This window comes from Mirounga leonina, unplaced genomic scaffold (assembly GCF_011800145.1).
Source record: "Mirounga leonina isolate KUSES-001 unplaced genomic scaffold, KU_Mleo_1.0 Mir_125, whole genome shotgun sequence".
In the NCBI taxonomy this organism is placed as follows: domain Eukaryota; kingdom Metazoa; phylum Chordata; class Mammalia; order Carnivora; family Phocidae; genus Mirounga; species Mirounga leonina.
The window spans coordinates 31,526,243-31,545,672 of record NW_023270305.1 but is presented as its reverse complement, the minus strand read 5'-3'; the positions used below and the strand labels follow the sequence as shown (position 1 = coordinate 31,545,672).

At 46.5% G+C, this 19,430-nt stretch overlaps 1 protein-coding gene across 4 annotated transcripts in view; it reads right to left on the bottom strand.

The window, feature by feature from the left end:
• The window catches only part of REEP1 (receptor accessory protein 1), a 104,702-nt gene that overhangs the window by 21,162 nt on the left and 64,110 nt on the right, over window positions 1–19,430 (bottom strand). For 2 of the 4 annotated variants that reach the window (XM_035001118.1, XM_035001120.1), the window contains exons 4-6: window positions 13,421–13,541; window positions 10,370–10,483; window positions 980–1,030 (exon numbers count right to left, since the gene is read on the bottom strand). In XM_035001118.1, the coding sequence (XP_034857009.1) occupies window positions 980–1,030; window positions 10,370–10,483; window positions 13,421–13,541 (286 nt within the window). The remainder of the gene's footprint in view (window positions 1–979; window positions 1,031–10,369; window positions 10,484–13,420; window positions 13,542–19,430) is intronic. The other 2 variants (XM_035001119.1, XM_035001121.1) reach the window with 1 other exon arrangement.

The following is a 19,430-nucleotide window of genomic DNA, read 5'->3' as shown; positions in this document are numbered from 1 at the left end:
AATTCTGTATGTTTTGGTGTTGTTGTTTTTTTTAATTATCTTTTTTTAAAGTAAATTCTACCCCTAACGTGGGCCTCAAACTCTCAACTCTGAGAACAAGAGTTGCATGCTCTACGGACTGAGCCAGCTAAGTGCCCATTTTGATGTTTTTCTTAGTCAGGGGAGGGGGTGTGTTCCTGGAAAACCCAGACCTTTAATAATCTGGCATTCCAAGTAAAACAATTTACCACTAACAGGATGCCTGCCATTAGGGCCCACAGAGCCCGGATTCAGCACGGCAGCTAAGCTTGGCTGCAAGCCCTTGATGAGGTTCTCTTTACCAGAGAGACACACCAAGTCACAGGGGAAGGCTCCAGCAGAGCCTTCGCAGATATCGAATGCCTGTAACTGATGACAAAGAGAATAAAGACAACAGGTTTTAGTGAGTCAGGCAATTGATAAGAAAGCCACCAGCATATCCACATTTCCCACTGGTAATTCAAAAAGAGAGTTAGTGCTTCCTTCTAAAGGGCCACCCACCTCGCTGACAGAGCTAACCTCTAGAGCTACACATGCTCCACATCGATGCCAAGCAGGCTCCTTTTCGACATGCTGGATGAAGACGGGGGCCCTTGACTGTGACATAACATTAGATTAACAAACAAAGGAGAAAGAAAGAACGAGATAGGATTTCTCCCACAACAGCATCAATCATCAAATTCAACTCATTCTCCGGGCATTAAACAAAGAAGAAGAAAAAAAACCCCAAGTAAGTTAATCACATGTTAGATGCTACCAAATTAACACAAAAAAGAGGCTCTGCAAGGATGCTGAAGTGGGACTGGCTCTGGGATTAATTCACACATACACACACAGGTGCCGGGAGAAAAAACACCTGGCTTGGATCCAGACCATGGGCTGGTGGCGGGCAGAGGGGGCTGCTGGCCTCTCTACCCGACTGGATCGGTTTGGAGTTAGTCACACCTCTCAACGGGGTTACCTGCCCTTCTCTGAGGTCCAAAGAGGAGACAAAATGAAAGAGTCGAGCCACCTGACAAAGGGGAAAAGAAAAAAAGCCATGGGCACCAAGCCTACAAAAGCAGGTTGAAAGGCGCCATGCTGTCTTCACCTAGGACACTCGCTCACTCACTCACTTTCTCACTCACTCACTCACTCGCTCACTCACTCCTTTCTTCCTTCCTCCATTCGCAGGGGATGCAGAGGGAGTGTTTACAAAGCTCCATGTGAAGCCCCACAGAGGAACAAAGATGAATATGAAACACGATAAGCGATTCCTACTCCCAAGGAGCTCAGAGTCTAGCCCGGGGCATCTAGACACAAATGTACACAAGGCAGCAAATGACAAAGATGACACATTGTGGGGCTGACTTTCAGGGGAGGGAGAGAGGGCAGCCGGCTGACACCTGGCGGAGCTCGAACTTGAGTGAAGCCAGGGCTGCATCACCCGAAAGAAAGGGGAAGGATACTGTGGCCTGGCCATCTGAGTCAGGCCTGCACCCTGGCGATAGGGTTTCGGGGTCACCAGGAAGGACTCTCCACACACAGCTGATGTCCCTGCCCTCACATGTAGGAGTCCACCACTGAGTCCCAGCTGTGAAGCTTTGCCTTGTCCAAGCTTCCTCCTTGGAGACGCAAAGGTCCTGAGGGGAGGTTGATGTGGTAGAGGATCCCTCTTCCTGGGCGGGGAGTGGAGGGGACACGGGAGGGATGTTGCCAAAGGACAATGAGGGGGAGAAAGGACTAGGGTCGGAGGGGGAAGGGCATCCCAAGACCCATTTGTTCCACTGTTAGTGAGAAGTAGAGCTACAGTTATATTTGCAAATATGCCCACATTATCATAAATGATGAAGCTTTAAAGGAACTAGATCTTACAGTAACATGTATTTGTGATTCAAATTCCTTCAACCTAGTATGTACCACATCCTGCACTTAAGTGTTGCCCCAGCCTTGCCTCAGGGCAAAGAGGGAGCCTGCCCTGGTTCCATTTGCTGGCTGCCTTATGCATATTAACGCACCTTCTTCATTCTGAGGGACATTTGATATAAAATGGTCACAAGAACAGGCAGACCACCTGAGAAGTATCCAGGGCTGTGACTGACTCTAAAATTCTCAGTGGTAGACAGTCATCTCTCAGGGACTCAGCCATGGGTTCTCGGGGACTGGTGATGTGACCCCAGCACATAATGGTCAGGAAGTGTCAGCCCAGCATGGGGGGGAAGCGCGGGGGCGGGGGTTTGGGGAAGGAGCCTGGGGGTACTTGCAGGGATGCAGGGAATGCTGGACTGGGAACTAGAAAGTCTCACTGGGAACCCAGCTTGGCATCTCCCAGCTGTGTGACCCTGGGTGCGCCCCTCAACATCCAGGTCTCAGTGTCCAGTCCTGTGAAGTAAGGGGGTGACAAAGATGGCATCTAAGGCTCCTGCCTGCTCTAGCAACCCACAGGTTTGACATTCCTTCTCTCTTTGGGGAGGGCAGGTGCTGACAGTTGGAAGCTGACCCCAGGGACCCACTCACCTGGAGGCTGAAGAGGAGGAGGAAACAATGGTATGGAAAGTCGGGTGGAGAGCAATGAGGGACCTGAATTCGAGGGCTGGAGGGTGGCTTGCCCCGGGAGACCCAGCACAGGCAAGGCTGACTGGGACAAGAGCCCAGGTAGCACCAGATACTGTGCTCACACATAGAGAAAAGACGGGAGGAGAGTCTAGATCCACATGAGAGGGAAACTCAGCTTCCTCTCCAGAAGAGGCTGAATTGCAAATGGCTGCCCAATGCCAGCATCTGACGTTTCCTTTATTCTGCTCAACAGAATAATGATCAGCCTCAAGATCAAACCAACATACAGGAGAAGTGAATAACAGGCAACCTTTATTAAGCATTTAGTATGAGCTCTGCATTCTGCAAAGTCTTTAGGTACACTGTCTCATAAGTGTTTGGTGGCAGGCACCATGGTCATGCCCATTTTGCAGGTGAAGAAACTGAGACTCACAGAGATGAAGCAGTAAGTGTGGGAGCTGGAGTTTTTAATCTGGCTCTGCTTACCTCCAAGGCCCACCCGTGATGCTAACCATTGCTCTATTAGCTGACACAGCTAAAAATATGTACGACAGTTCTTCATTCCTTTAACATTGACTGAGCATCTGCTAGTAAGACATGAATTATAATGATCACAACAGAGTGCCAGAGGGGACCAAGAAGCAAGAGAACAGTTCCACCTGGAATCAGAAGAGGTTTCCGTGGAGAAGGTGGCATTTGACCTCGAAAGGTGGACAGGATTTCAAACAGGTGGCAACAGGGACAGATGAAGGACCAATAGGAGGAGAGGTAGGAAAGAGAAAGGTCTAGAAATAGCACACAGAGTTGCTATTTCCAGAATAGGACAGAAGGTGGTGCTGTGAGTACAGTACAAGAGGAGCCAGAAAGGTAAGGAGAGACAAGACAAGGATGAAAAGCTGGGATAGGGGCTCAAACAGGAAGGGAGAGGAGAGGAGCAGTGACTACTTGCCTGGCTACTGCAATAGTCCAACCTGAAAGGAAGGGGGTGGGGAAGAAAGCCTGGAGAAAGGGAAGGGATGTCAAATGGGCAGGACTTGAAGAGTAAGTGGGAAGAAGGAGGAGCATCAAAGATGACTGAAATCTGGAGCCTGAAGGCCTGAGAGGGTGGATAGTGATTTCATTGTCATCACACAAAGATGGGATACAAGAAGGGCAGATTCAGAGTTAGGGAAATGCTGACTAAAAGTATCAAGGAGACAAAGGGAGGAGAAGTTCAGCAGAGAATCAGAAATGCTGATTGAGCCTCCAGCAGAGAAGTCAATCTGAGAACCAGTGCATCAGGGGGATGGCTGATGGTGAGGGAGAGGATGAGATGATCCTGGGAGGGAAAGGAGAATGAGGTGGGGTCCTGGAGAAATCCCACCCAACGCTGTGAGGAGGGGGGCGGCTACAGGAGGAGGAATGAAGCGAGCAGGAGAGAAAAGTCAGGGAGGCGGAGATGACCAAGAAGGTGCCACATCACCACAGCCAAGAAGCAGCTCTTCCTGCTCACAGGTGATCTCAAAAATGCTTTCTCAGACTTCCTCTCAGAGACCAGGTAATCAGGGAGGCTTCTCTCTTCCCACTTAGACATCCGGCTACATATCACCTCCACAGGGAAACTTGGAACAGAGAGGAGGCGAGAGACATCTGCGTGAGTTCCCAGCCCTTCTTCCTCAGCAGACTGGCGGCTCTGCATCTTCTGTGTGTTGTCTTCTCCCTAACCATCTACCAGGTGTGGCGAGGTGAGGCAGCAGTCCTGGGAGAAACACAGGAGAAGAGGAATCCAGGAAGATGGACTGTTGAGTGATGAAGGCCAACATGGTAGACCCGCTCTGGCAGGAAGTCTTGAGTGGTTCTGCTTCGACAAGTTGCGGAAAGCTCAGCTGGGATGCAAGTCACTTTGTGTGGGAGAGCCAGAGGGTAGGCGATACTTCCAAACTTTTTCAGCCATTGTCCATAACAGTTTAGATAAATATTGGTGTTTAAAACCGGTTGCAGTGGTGAATTCTAAATATTAATTTTATGTCACATGGTCCTTGGCTAAAACAGAAGAAAGAAGGCTAACTTGATGTAACCCTAGCACAATGGTTCGGGAATGTTCCTCAGCTCCAAGAGTGTGACAGTGAAGTGAGACTCAGGGACCTGAAGGGGACAGCAGTCTTTTCTTGTTCCTTGGAAATACCTTCTGAGCGGGAGCCCAGACGGGGAAGTTTTATAAAAGGGAAATCAATACCTTCCCTCTGATTCATTGTAAACAGGTAGTTTACAACTAATTAGTATATAATAGGTAGCTAGGGAAAAAAACCCAAAGGCAAGAGGAAACAACTCCAGTCTGTCCAGAAGCCCCAAGTCACCAGTCTTATGAGCTTCTGGGAGTGAGCTTCTGGTTCCAAAAATAAAGTTTCATTAAGGTTTAAAAGCAGTATTTTTTTCAAGCAAGAGGTTTAGATAAAGCAGTGATGGATAAAAGAGAAGGATAATAGGGAGAGGACTTTTTTAAAAAAAAAAACAACTATGCTGAACTGTTTCATAGAGTTTTACTTTTAAGGCAAAATTGAGTGGGAATTTAAAAAATGAGTGGGAAAACACTACAATTTGTCTTTCTGTGGCTCGTGCCCAGCTGTTCAGATGCTAGGGCTGTAACCAAGACCTGGCTATCCCCTGGGCTGCTGACTGTGCGGGCAAATTGGGGAAATGGAGTCATGGTGTGAAAGTGGGGCTGGACCAGGGGAGACGTTGGAGAAATGAGAGCAATATCATGGGTGATGTTATAAGCTGAGTTTCCATCTCCCTGTTTTGCTGGTGAACCTCATATACAGAGGCCCCAGACTGCTGAGTGGGTAAGGGAGGGGTCCTATCAAAGCCAGGGCACTGCAGATAGAGGGGTGAAAACCAGGCAAAGAGAACCCAAGAGGTTTCAGAGACGGCTTGGGGCAGTGCTGCCCAAGAGAACTTTCTGTGATGTCAGAAACGTTCTGTGTCCATGCCAGCCACCTGCTACCATGGCTGCTGAGGACTAGGAATGCGACTAGTATGACTGAGGAACTGCATTTTAAATGCACTTGCTTCTAATTAATTCAAATGTAAAAAGCCGCTTGGGTAGAGCAGGACTAGAGAATCAAAAAAGTTTATTCTTCAGATCAGTCAGCAAGGTTTGATGAGTAACTATGTGTGCAGAACACTGAACAAGTAGGCACTGTTTGGTTCTTTATTCTGGGTTGTTGTTTTTTCTAAGCAAGAAACAAAGGAAAAGAATCTAGAGCCCTTCATCTCCAGAAGCTAACAATATAATAGGAAATACCAGATTCTAGGGAGAAAAGCCCACACACAATCTGGGGCAGAAGAATCCCGAATCCACAGAATGTCAGCACGACCCGGGGCAGTGTTTTAACCAGCTGACTTTGCCAGTGGTATGGGTACCAGTGGAACTGTTCTAGGGATAGGATCTCTAGGGGGAGAAAATCACATTATTTTTCAAGTTATAAGACAAATAAAAAGCAAGGTTGGTTTACCAGGTCTAAGAAGGGGGCAGGTAGAAGAAACCTATTATGTGCTTCCAAGTTCAAGAACCATAGGGTGGCCTTGGACACTTCACCGTTTTCCAACTTCTGATCAATTGGTTTTCTTACCATGGTTTCTCTTGTGTGTGAGGTTGTGTTTTGCCGGTTCTAGAGTATTATTTTTAAGAAGAGAGAGAGATTTCCAGTTCTAGTCTTAAAAAAAAAGTGGGGCTCAATTTTCCCTCTGGCTGGAATTACCAGCTAGGAAACACCCCACATCTAGGCTCAGAGCCAACTCAGAGACAAGGGACGTTTAGACAGATGGTCCCACAGAAGGGTGTCCTCAGGGAGGAGACAGAGCAGTTTTCATAGAAAGAAAAGATGCATCCACACTTCCAGAGAGAGGGATGAGACCCTGGGGAAAACTAGGAGTGGGAGGGGGTTAGTGGGCCTGGGGAGGACTTTCCCATGTGTAATTGTGTTGTTTCTGTTTTTCCAGTTCTAAGATAAAATGTTAACATTAATAACAGCTTACATTGGTACAATATAGTGTACAAAGTTTCTTCACTCTTCCTGATGATGCAAAAACCCTGCAAACATTCTTTTTTTTTTTTTAGGGACACGGCTCAGGGCTCAGCATTACAAGAAAAAAAAGGGGATTAACTCAAAGTGTGGCCACATTATGTTGTACACCTGAAACTAATGTAATCTTACATGTCGATTATACTTCAATTAGAAAAAAAGGAAGGAAACAAAAGTATAACCAAAAGATCTTTTAAGTTCCATACTTCCCCTCTGGGGAGCCTTCAAAAGATGGAAAAAAGAGCAGAAGATAGGGGAGGAGTGAGCCCTCATCCAGGCACCTGACCCCTAATCTGTCTGAAGTAAGAGTCTTTCAGTTACCTCACACTCTCTTGTGTGTCCATTTGGCCAAACACACTAGATATTTAGCGAACGGATTTGTGAGTTGAGGGTGTTTTCCGGGAGGACAGAGGCAGGGCCCAAGAGTCATTAAATGGAGCCACGAGTAGGGTGACCCTAAGTCCCGGTTTGCTTGGAACAGGCCTCATGTATACCTATTCCTGGTGTAATTATTCCAGCACCCCTTTCCCTCTCAGATGTGACCTGGTTTGGACATTAACGTATATGGTCACCCTAGTCATGGGTGACTTGGCAGGCTGTCTTCCCCCCCCCCCCACAAAATTGCTCTGACTATCCCCCAAGGGGAATCCCAAGGTTGTTCAGGGCTCAGCTGGGTGCAGTGCACTGTGCTAGGCTCTTTGGAGCCTTACAAAGAGGGAGAGGAATTTGTCTTCCCACCATAATATGTCCCAACTGGCATGAAGTTTTAAGGAAATGAAACACACATACCTCACTTTCTCATTTTCAACATTAACACGTCTAGGAAGCTAATTCTGCATCCCAGGGATGTTCAAATGAAGTGCTCTAACCCTGATCACCTGTGCGCTTCTGGTTCTGGAAGGGGCCTCAGGCAGTGACCTGTACAGAGCTGGCTGTTTAAAAATCATCTGGGGAACTTGTTAAAAATAGAGATTGGGCCTACTGCCTGAGATTCTGAATCAGCACATCGGAGAATCTATTAAAAAATGAAAACAAAGCTTCCCAGGTGGTTTGGACATGAAAGCCAGATTTGGACTCACTGGTGAGTCATCATCCTTTGACCCCTGCCTGGAGTGATCCATTGTTGCTGTGGAAACCATGGATTTACCCCTCAGCCAGATTGGATTTTACTTCTTCTTCTTAAGTACACATCTGTTTCAAAAATAGAGGGCATTATTTTTGGAAGAGAAGATGTGTTTTCTCTCTCAAGATATTTATATTTAGAGAGGAAAAGCAAAGCCCCCAAAAGGCAGAAAACTTTCCCATTTGAAAACAAATTCAACAGGAAACGGGAATCCCTCACTATGGTAGCACAACTAGAAAGAACTAATGAGCAGTTATTTCCTGAGGCAAGTTTCAGACTGTCTGGAGCTTCTTCAGCGTTTAGGTGTTGTAAGGTGCCTGGCGAGAGGCCTGGGCTCATGGGCTTCCCCGGGTGGTCTGAGGGGCTGGCAGGGGTTGGCCAAGATGGTATCAAGACTCTGGAGGGTCCAGCTTGAGGCAGACCTGGAAAAGGACAGCCCTACAGAATTACACAGAAAATCCTATCAGAATAAAATTTACACACATGCTGCCGTATCACCAGGAGACCCATCCTGAGCCACACTGATAAATACATCACATTTACGCTCTGTGACTGAGCAGAGCAAAGAGCAATAACCCATCTTCCTTCAGGCTTCAGAAGCAGAAGAGATAGGGTAGAGAGAGAGGCCGAGAGAAGGTTTCTGTAGCTTTGTGTTGCAAAGTTGGCCTGATGAATTAAGAATTTAGTGAATCTGAGTTCTCTTATCTTTCAGCTTAAAAATAAAAGCACAAAATGGTTACATCTCAAACAGAAGGATCTCGGCATTCACTGCTCTTTGTAAATCCTGATACATCTCCTTGGGATACCAAAACGGAATGTCCCCTCCAAAGATACTCACTGGGATCCATCACCTTGCCAGCAGCTATTGGAGGGGGGACACCTCACTACAGTTCTGTGTTATAGAAGGAGCTGGTCCTTCTCTGAATAGGAATCATTCCCTTTGGGTTTCCTTCTCTCTCTCTCAGCCTTTGTCTGCAGAACTCCTTGACTTCAGGTGGATGGTACTTTTCAAACAAACGCTCAGCCCCAAGGGGTAAGTCTTTCTTCCAGAAATGCTCCTAATGTGCTTCTCTTGGTTCAGGGCACAGAAAACCAGGCTCGGTCCCCTGACCCAGCTGCCTGTCGACACGCTCCATCCAACCATCCACTCAGAGCCCATGGAGCACCAAGGTCGGTATCAAACATCCTCTTCCAAGGCCTTTCACAACTCTGCCCCTCCTTGCCTAAAACCCTCAGTCACCACCTAGGACATACAGCTTCCCTTCGCTCATACAACTCACCTCCCAGCCAGTGTGTCTCCCCAAACATTAGTATAACTGCCTCTCCTCCACCCCCAGCTGAAGGTAGACCCCTCCTCCACATTTGGACTGGGGGTAAAGACTGTCACCAGGAAACACAAGGCAATCTGCTGGATTTCCTCTGGGGGAAGTGTCTATCAATGTACTTTTTCAGGGCTGAGCCCACAATGAGAAACTGATACAACGACAAGGAGAAGGTGACGTGAGAAGAAGCTAGGAAGGACCACAGAGGACAGGAAGGGGGCCGGATGGAAAGAGAAGGAAGCGAGGTCTTCATCCCAATGTCCCAAGCGACCAGTGTTTACTTCAAACGTCTTCCAGCTCTAGCTGCTGCTACTACACAATCCTCCTCCTCCATGTCTGAACACTCACCTCCTCTGGGACCCAGGGCTCCTCCCCCTGGGTCTGCTGGGCCATGTGTGCATAGAGCCACCCACTCACTCAGGTCGTCTTCCCACTTGGCTATATTCTGAGTTTAGGGGTCTCTCCCAGTGACCCTGGGAAACTGCAGAGAAGAGCTCACTCCCTCCCTTTTCGTTTCCTCTTTCCCCCAGGCTTAAGCTCCAAGTAATTCAGAGGTCTTAATCTGGGACCCATCATGAGTTTCAGGAGCTCGGGGAACCTCTTAATATTGCACACATCAGGGCGCCTGGGTGGCTCAGTTGGTTAAGCGACTGCCTTCGGCTCAGGTCATGATCCTGGAGTCCCAGGATCGAGTCCTGCATCGGGCTCCCTGCTCAGCGGGGGGTCTGCTTCTCCCTCTGACCCTCCCCCCGCTCATGCTCTCTCTCTCTTTCTCTCTCTCAAATAAATAAAATCTTTAAAAAAAAAAAATACTGCACACATCATTTGTGTGTGTGAGCGTGTGTGCGTGTGCACAATCTTCTGGGGGTAAAATTCACCAATTTTTCCATCAGATTTTCTTTTTTTTTTTTTTTAAAGATTTTATTTATTTATTTGAGAGAGAGAGAGAATGAGAGACAGAGAGCATGAGAGGGAGGAGGGTCAGAGGGAGAAGCAGACCCCCTGCTGAGCAGGGAGCCCGATGTGGGACTCGATCCCGGGACTCCAGGATCATGACCTGAGCCGAAGGCAGTCGCTTAACCAACTGAGCCACCCAGGCGCCCCTCCATCAGATTTTCAAAGGGACCCCCAAAAGATGAGGAACCACTGATGGGTCCTATGCCTGTCCTATGCGAGTTGCGTGGGTGCTGAGCAGGGTGGGAGGGTGGGTTGGAGGGGTGGAGATGCTCACGCGGCTGTGGTGCTCAGGCTACCCCCCTTCCCCCCACCGGCGTGCGCGCACACACACACACACCCACACACAGTACCTTGGAAGCAGCCATCACTGCTGCCGTGGCCGCCACGTTCAAGCCCCGCTTCCCGAAGTGCACAAGGGCATCGTAACTTCGGTCTTTTGCTTGGACCAGGCAATCATCGATTTCCTGTTGAAGGATAAACAGAGGCACACTGAGTTGGAAGGTTCAAATAAAGCTCTGTTCTTTCCTCCCTTCTGAGCACTGGGCTTGGCAGCTTGCCCAATCACGGATTCTCGCTGGGACTGAAAAGTCATAGGCACTGTGGGGTGTGTGTTTGCGGGGAGGGTAGACAGGAGGAGGGAGGGAAACAGAAGAGATACAGGGAAGTGAAAGAGGAATTTCAAAAAAACAGCAACTTACTGATCCAGGAAGGTTTTCTTCGAGCAATACCCTAGGATTGTTCCTAAAGTCCTCTAACCTTCTAGGAAGGCGCCAGGGGTCCTGGATGTGGACGATCCTGCCATTCTACACACAGCCACTCTCTAAGACACTGAAGGAACTGAAGGTGGAGAGAATACCAAGAATCCAGCATCTAACCTCAGACCTGCCACTAACTGGCTGTCAGGCCTCAGCAAGTGTTTGGCCTTCAGAAAAATGAGGACAGTGACAGTACCTAACTCGTGGAGCCCAGTGAGGATTACATGAGACCATTCCAGAAAAGCATCTAGCACAGTGGCTGGTTTCAATAAGTGAGAACCACTGTCATCTTCCTATCTCAAGGGGGTCAGGCCCTGGCAGCTCTGAAATTCTACTATTCTGTAGCTATTTCATATGATATCCAAATCCCTCCCACGTAGGTACAAGGGGAGAGATGAGGACACAGAAAGAGATAGTGCTATTTTTGTTGACAAGTGAGATCATTTTACAGATAATGAAATAAAAGCAGAAATGAGAAGTCATTCAACAATATCCCCAGGGTCAGCGGGGAGGTTGGAAAGGGGATTGAAGTCTCTTTCCTTCAGGGACCAAAAGAGTGGTTTACTTCAAATTTGCATCAACTCTGGCTTATTCTTTTTATTTGGGTTGGGTTGGGTTGTTTTGTTGTCACTGTTTTAAGAACAGCTGTTTTGTATATCACAGTAGCTCATTTCAGAGTTCAGTAATACAATGACACTTGGCCTTGATCTCATTTGAAGTTCAGTACATCAGTGCATTTCCTTTGCTTTGAGGTATCGAGTGAGACGGTCAACCCCTGTGCATTCCTTGTTTAAGACTTCCCCAGGAATTCACCACACTAAGTTTTCATTGTGACCCCTGACTGACTCTGGTAGGGATTCTTGGCAGCTCGTAAGAGTCAGTCACCTTCACTTCAACGGAAATGACATTGGTGGCTTCAGGGTAAGCCCAGCGTCTGGGGAAAGGGAAGTGCCAAGAGTAGGTATTTGACAACCAGGTCAAGAGAGAGATCCCATTCCTCAAAACCCACCCTTCTGAGGTAGGCAGTGCTGTATCCTAGTTCCTAAAAGGGTTCTCAGAAATGTCTATAGTAGTCTGCTCATCCAATTAATACGTTCCCCTAAAACCTCCCCCAAGAAGTCCAAAGTACTCAACTTTCAGAAACAATAGAAATTTACATATAAAGCCATCTACAGTGCTCCTATTTTATGTTAAAAATCATATCCCAATCAGTTTAGAAGATCATGTAATATAATTAATGAATTATACAATATTGGACCCAATAATCATGCTCTTGGCAATTTATTCTAAGACAATAAGTCAAAAGAAGAAATTAATCTCTATGTACTGTGGTGTTCATGAATCTTTACGAAGATCAAGTACAAATGGGTTATGTGCAAACATGTTTAAGATCTCAGAATTTAAATATTGTATCTATATTAAGTGTTTCTGACATGTTTTGGTATTTGGGGGGGCTTTTTTGGTACACTTAGAATTTTATTTTAAGAAAGACTTATAGGGGCGCCTGGGTGGCTCAGTTGGTTAAGCGACTGCCTTCGGCTCAGGTCATGATCCTGGAGTCCCTGGATCGAGTCCCGCATCGGGCTCCCTGCTCGGCAGGGCGTCTGCTTCTCCCTCTGACCCTCGCCCCTCTCATGTGCTCTCTCTCTCTCAAATAAATAAATAAAATCTTAAAAAAAAAAAAAAAAAGACTTATAGACTGGTATGCATAAAAAAGCTATCAAAGCAAACTAGTAAGACGAGGTAATGCATTTATTATTGTATGAAAACTTAAAAAAAAAACAATCCAGTGAAAGCAAATCCAGCAAATTAAGTTCAGCAGAGATGTTAAGCAAAAAATCATTTTACAGACAGTGCCATTATCTTATAAGTAGCTCGAATTAAATTTCTTTTTAAGAGATGTAAGTTGTAATTCTTACTTGAGTTCTTAATTATTGCTGATCCTTTCCTGGAATTTTTTCCCTATCTTGTTTTTCCCATCTCTGGCATTAGACAAGTCTATATTTTCCTTGCAAAGATGTTTGTGAAGTAGTTCGAAGCAAAATAAATACAAAAGGTAAATAGCCATGAAACAAATTTTATGACTGCTATCATTAGTACTTACCAACTGATAATTACCAAAATAGCAGGGATTCCATTGGTAGGCATATATTTATCACTGAACAATAAAGCAAACACTGTACAAGAAATTTCTTATCTTCCAGTGGCTGTTGGTAACTATCTGGGCACTAGTTCAAGTCATTTAATCTCTTTATGCTTCCGTTTTCCTATGGTATGTTTTAAAAGTATTTTTTACTAGTCTACGTAAAAATCACATCTATAAAAGGACAGGAGCTGAGCATGTTGAAAGGAAGGAAATTCAGTTTGGGGAGTTGAATTATGAGTGAATCTTTTGTTGTCTTTTGTTTCAATTTATGGAAGTGGTTTTTCAACAAGCAATGATACATAACATCTTTTTGAGGATTTCACCATGATTTCTAAACATGTCAGAAAAATACATTAAAAAAAAGATTAGAAGGAACAAATTGTTGGAGGCAAACAGACACTCTAGGGTCTCCTACAATAAAACACTCTGTCCATTTTACTGATCGCTTTTTAAATTTTTTACTTGCTGGAAGGAGTGAAAGGCTGAGCAGCATAAATTACCTTTTCTTTTGAAGACAGCGTGGGATGTACAAACTTCCTGTATAGGAGGCTGGAGCCTTTTGTGTAGGGAGATAGCAGCCAGGCTACAAATGCTATTTTTAGTTCATAATAGAATGGAAACCTGGAGAGAGATGAGAAAATACACGTTCAGTTAGGTTCTCGGCAACACGGCCCTGAGACCCTGCAGCGCAGACACCCCTCCTGCCCGCACCTAGCTGCAGGCCCCCGGTGAAGTGTAAACACAGAGCAAAAGCCCAAGGCCTCCTTTTTTTTTTTCCCTTTTTCTAAGATTTTGTTTTTATTATTATTTTTTATTTTTTTTAAGATTTTTATTTATTTATTTATTTGAGAGAGAGCACAAGAGGGAGTAGGGTCAGAGGGAGAAGCAGGCTCCCTGCTGAGCAGGGAGCCCGATGCGGGACTCGATCCCGGGACTCCAGGATCATGACCTGAGCCGAAGGCAGACGCTTAACCGACTGAGCCACCCAGGTGCCCTAAGATTTTATTTTTTAAAGCAATCTTTACACCCAACATGCGGCTCAAACTCACAATCCCGAGATCAAGAGTCACAGGCTCTACTGACTGAGCCAGGCAGCAACCGCCCCCCCCTCGCCCTCGCCCCCGCAACCAAGGCTTCTTTTGAAAGCAGGTTCTTGTTTTCTCTTTTTGTCAGAGCAAGCCAGGGATCCAGCTTCTCTCCAGCAACCACCCTATGGCCATGCCTGGCACCCCTGGGGCTTCCTGCAGGGTTCCACTTGTTGAGGTTGGAGCCGGGGCTCCAGCCACAGCCTACAGGTTCAGAAGGCCATGGCCTTCTGTGCCCTATACCTAGTCACTCACTCTTCACCAGTGGCCAAGAAGGCACAAACCCCTGGAGGATTTAGAATAGGGAGGAGCTGACAGAGAATCTCCAGACTGAGAATAAAAAGCTTCCCCTTCTTGGCTGTCTTTTCGGTCCCAAAAGAGGCAGGGACAGGAGCCCAACTCTCGCCAGCAAAGAGGATGCTACTCACCCTAATCAATTCTATGGCAGGTGAACAGAACTTGATCTTTTTGGTGCCAAGAGAAGAGTTCAGGGTGCAGGTAACCTACAATTCTGGAGTCAGAAGTTCTATGTACTATTCATTTATTCATCATGTAAACACTTACCAGCACCAACACATGTCAGCTTGTGCTGAGCCCTGAGGACACAATGGTGAATAAAGAAGACCTGATCCCTGCTCTCTTGGAGCTTTCAGTCTAGTGGGAAACAGGTAAGATGTCTCGCATCCTTAGAACTGATGGTCCAAGCAGGAAAACAGAGATTGATCAAATAATCACAAATGACATAGAACAGCAACCTGAGACAAGTGTCATAATGGGCCTCTGCCAGCCCACGTGGTGCCTTTGTATGTGTAAGAAAAAGCCAGCCCCTTCACCTGGACGCAGTCCTGCGAGCGTGGGACTAGTGAACGGGGCTTCATTTGAATTTCAGCCCCACCTCCCACCTTGGCCAGATATCTTGTGCTATGTACAACCTGTGCAATGGTATTTGGCTGTCCTGCTGTGTACTAATGCCATGTTTTTTATTTTCTTTATTCTGATGCTTTGGCATCATGGGACTTTCCTGACTCTGGAGAGACTGCCCCTCCCTGGGTTAGCCAATTCCTAAAGATAGGAAACAAGAGCCCACAAGCAAGCCTTTCATATGCAAACCAACCAATCCAGAGCCCATACCCCAAACACCTCCTTTATGAGCTCTCACACTCTGGGCCACTCTCCAGCTGCTCTAATCACCCCAGGGCCAGGAACCGGCCACCAAGCAACAGCCCCAACACCCCAGAGCCCACTGAAATTATTCAGACTAGCTGATCCCAAACATAATTACCCTGCCTTGCCCGTTCCTTCCGTGGAAACCACCATAAAGGTTCTTGCCCACACTTCCTACCTCTGCCTCTTGACTGACCTGCTGTGCCTCCTGTTTCTAGGGATCTGTGAGTTTAACAAACTTCTTCCCTCAAGACAGCCATTTCTGAGTCTATGTGTCTTACCATACCTGATTAAAACAAATCGCGGGTACCCTTAAAACATGATGCTCTGAGGGAAAAGCACACCTGTGCTAGTCTGAAGACTCAGAAAAGTAAATTCCTCCCACTCATCCTCTCTCCCCCCATAACGCAGCTGAAAATAAAGAGCGATTTCTGGCAAGTCAGTTCAGAGCCTTCAACTCTCACACAGACCCCCAAATCAGCAGCTCCACCCACTCTGCTTTCCTCATCGAGGTCCCGGGTCCACTGCCTTCTGCCTCTGGCAGGCTCTTCCCGAATATTCCCTCAGCAACTTCAGGACACTGTCATGTCAAGACTGTTTAATTTTCACAGCCACCCCAGAGAAGAGGCTGAAGGAACAGAGGCATGATTCTCCTACACTGGAACCCTCCAGTGATCAATAATGAAGGAAATTTTGTCTTGAAAACAACTATTTACCAACCCCAGGGGGAAAGCAAATGAATCTAGCAAGCTCAGGCATCAATACAAGATACACACATAATCCCAAGGGATCTATCACACAGCACCACTTTTATTGCTTATGTAAAAGATGTTTTTTTTTTTTGTTTTTTTTCTTAAGATTTTATTTATTTGCGAGAGAGAGAATGAGAGACAGAGAACATGAGAGGGAGGAGGGTCAGAGGGAGAAGCAGACTCCCTGCTGAGCAGGGAGCCCGATGTGGGACTCGATCCGGACTCCAGGATCATGACCTGAGCCGAAGGCAGTCGCTCAACCAACTGAGCCACCCAGGCACCCAAAAGATGTTTTTTTAATAGGTAATACATGCATAACATTTTAAAAATTCAGATATCCAAAACAATATACAACAAAGAGTCTTCTTCCCATCCCAGACCTTTAGTCCCTTTTCCAAAAGCAAAAACATCAGTAGTAGACTTCAGACACCTAAGATATACAATCAAGTGGGTATATAGGATTCCTTTAGCACCCCCCAAACACACACGGTAATATTCTATAATCCCTTTCCCCACACCACACTTCCTCCACCACACACACACACACACACACACACACACACACACACACACACAACAGTATACTTGGGGGGATGATCTCAAACTGTCCCTGGAATCATCACCCCAGGACCAGGCCCTTGTCAGGTATCATAAGGGTCTCCCAGTTGAGCCACTCAGACCCTGTACTTCCCAGAGGCCTTAGGCTCGCTTGGCTCTACCAATGCTATCACTACCAATCAAGTCACCTTCCACCTGACCTACCGCTGCCCCAGCCTTCACCCAAGAAATGGAGAAGAACCCTGCTCATTCCTTGATGATAAGCCCTTGAACTGTCCTGACCTCTAGGATGTATTAGCCTCCCCCAGGTACAGGTGCACAGCCCCAGGGTGCATGGGGGAGGTGCAGGCTCCCACCCTTCTGATGTTATGCCTTCACACTCCCTAGGGGTAACTGTTTCCTAAGAGGTTTGGACACGTGATGAAATTGTCAAAACACATGCAATTAATGTGTGCAGAAAATTTCTGGAAGAAAACACAAGTAATTTTTAACAGTCATATCCCTGGGGAGAGGAGAGAGAATGAAGGCCTGGGGGAGGAGGGCCTTACTTTTTAGTGTATTGTTTCAGTTTCATTTTGCCACATGATATAGTGTTTTGTAAATATTAAAAAACTAAGTGAAATTGCCTATGGATATTGTGGACAAGACACCATCCTGTCTCCTGTGACCATATATGAATGCTGTTTATATTCAATAGAAAGTTTTAAAAAAGTTAACTATGAAGTGAGAACTGCCCTAGGGGAGTGGAGGAAAGAGGGCAGTGGGGATGAGTGAGGAGTGAGGAGGGAGGGAATATAAAGGGGAGGGGCAATCTCCAATCCTGAAAGTGAACCAAAGTTAAAGATGCTTCCCAGGAAGCCAGAAGGTGCTTCCAGGAATAACAGAAGCTTCAGTCTCTCTCTCAATCTCTCAATTTCTCTCTCTCTCATTATAAACAGAGTGCAGAGCTGCCAAGCTGGTGTCCGTGTCCCTGGAAGGAGGGGAATAGGGTTCTGTCTGTCTGATCAGCCTGTTCTGTGCCATTCCCAGACCAAGAGGGAGGAAGGAGTGGGAAGACTCTGCCCGAAGACAACTTTGACCTGTAATACCTGCAGGCTTGCGGGGAAAGAGGAAGGAGGCTGAGGGCATGACCAGACTATGGGCTAAACCAGGCAGGGAAGGTTCCCAACCTCTTCCTTGCAGAAGATGGACAAGACCCTCACTTCCCATACATAAACCCGCTAGACAGCTCCCACTAAGATGGGCCAGATGAGGCATCCACGTGGATCAGGAAGAGGGGGATTGCACCCAAACACCAGGTATCAGAGGCCCTCCGGTGGTGGGCAGAATTTTGGTCCCATGACCTTCTCATCCTGATGTTACTCCCACAAATATGTTTCCTTCACATGGCAAAGGGGATTCTGAAGATGTAATTGAGATTATTAATCAGCTGACTTTAAAATAGGGAAATTATATTGGATTATTGGGAGTAGGCCTAATCTAATAACATGATCCCTTAAAAGCAGAAGCAGAGCTCTTTCTCTGGCTGGTAGCAGAAGGCAGAGATCTGAAGCATGAGAAGGATCTGACATGCCATTGTTGGCTTGAAGCTGAAGCAGGAGGCGCATGTCAAGGAAATGGGGACCTCAGTCTTACAGCCATAAGGAACTGAATTCTGCCTATTATCCAAATAAGCCTGAAGTGGCATCTCCCCCAGAGTCTCCAGATAAGAACCCAGGCTGGCCAACACCCTGATTTTGGCCTCGTGGGTTCCTGAGCAGAGGACTCAGTTGATTCTACCAGGACTTCTGACTCACGGAAACTAAAATAATACATTTCTGTTGTTTTAAAGCTCCTAAATTTGTGACAATTTGTTACGGCAGCAATGGAAAGCTCATACTCTTCCCCAAAATCAAAATCAAATCGACTCCAGAAATAGCTGATAAGCATTTATTAAGTATGAAACTCGAAAGTTCCAGGGCCATGAGTAAAAACATACTCCAGCTACCAGGGAGGGCGCATCCATTATTAGACCAGATTTCCACTTAGCCAAAAGCAGTGAGACAGAAATGCCGATATCCCTGGGAAAGAGCTTGTAAGACTAACACTATTCCCCCATGATATTCACGAGGAGGGATGGGGGTACAGCAAGAGGCCACCCAGCACCACACACAGGACATTGTTCAGAGGGAAGACTGGAGGACATGAGGACCAGCCATGATGTTTAACTGACGACATAGTCCTCACTGGGCCTGGCCTGTTTTCCTCATCAACGTGGGGAGCAGGAACCTCCCCAACGCAGCTCTGCACAATATGGGGTCTGACTCCTAGTACCAGTCCCTGCGGCCTGGGGAAGACAAAGGATGGCTCAACAGAGTTCCTTCTCTACTCCTGGAGACTCCTGGAGACTCAGCCCCATCCTGAGTCTGCTGTTTGTCTGGGTGCATGGCACCAACATATTAAATTAGGTAATCCACATTTCTTCCCTAGAGCTTCAGGCCACAATAGCTGAGACATCTATTTCCCAGTGGAGATGAAAGCCAGCCTCCTTTGGGGGGAAAACTACATACTAAGGGCATTAAAACCATTGATCCAAAACCGGATTCACAGAAGTGGTATTCAGGTCTCATCCCTGGCCTATGACATTCTGGAGGTTAAGTTCATACTGATCCTCTTTGGGTAAGGGCTTTCTCCAAAATGGAAATATTTTTATTATTCTCTCTGATGATACCTGATCACGGTAAAACATTCATACAACACAGCAAATACAAAACCAACCCCATGATTCCAACTTGCAGAAATAACTCTGGTTAACGGATGGGTATTTCAAAACTACTTTTAGTATACATTCACATGTGTACAGGGAAACTCAGGCCCTTTGAATAGAAACAAGATGCTATATATTATTCACAGCCTCTTTCACCTTAAAAGATGCAATATATCAATACATGGACCTAGCTTATAATTTTTTA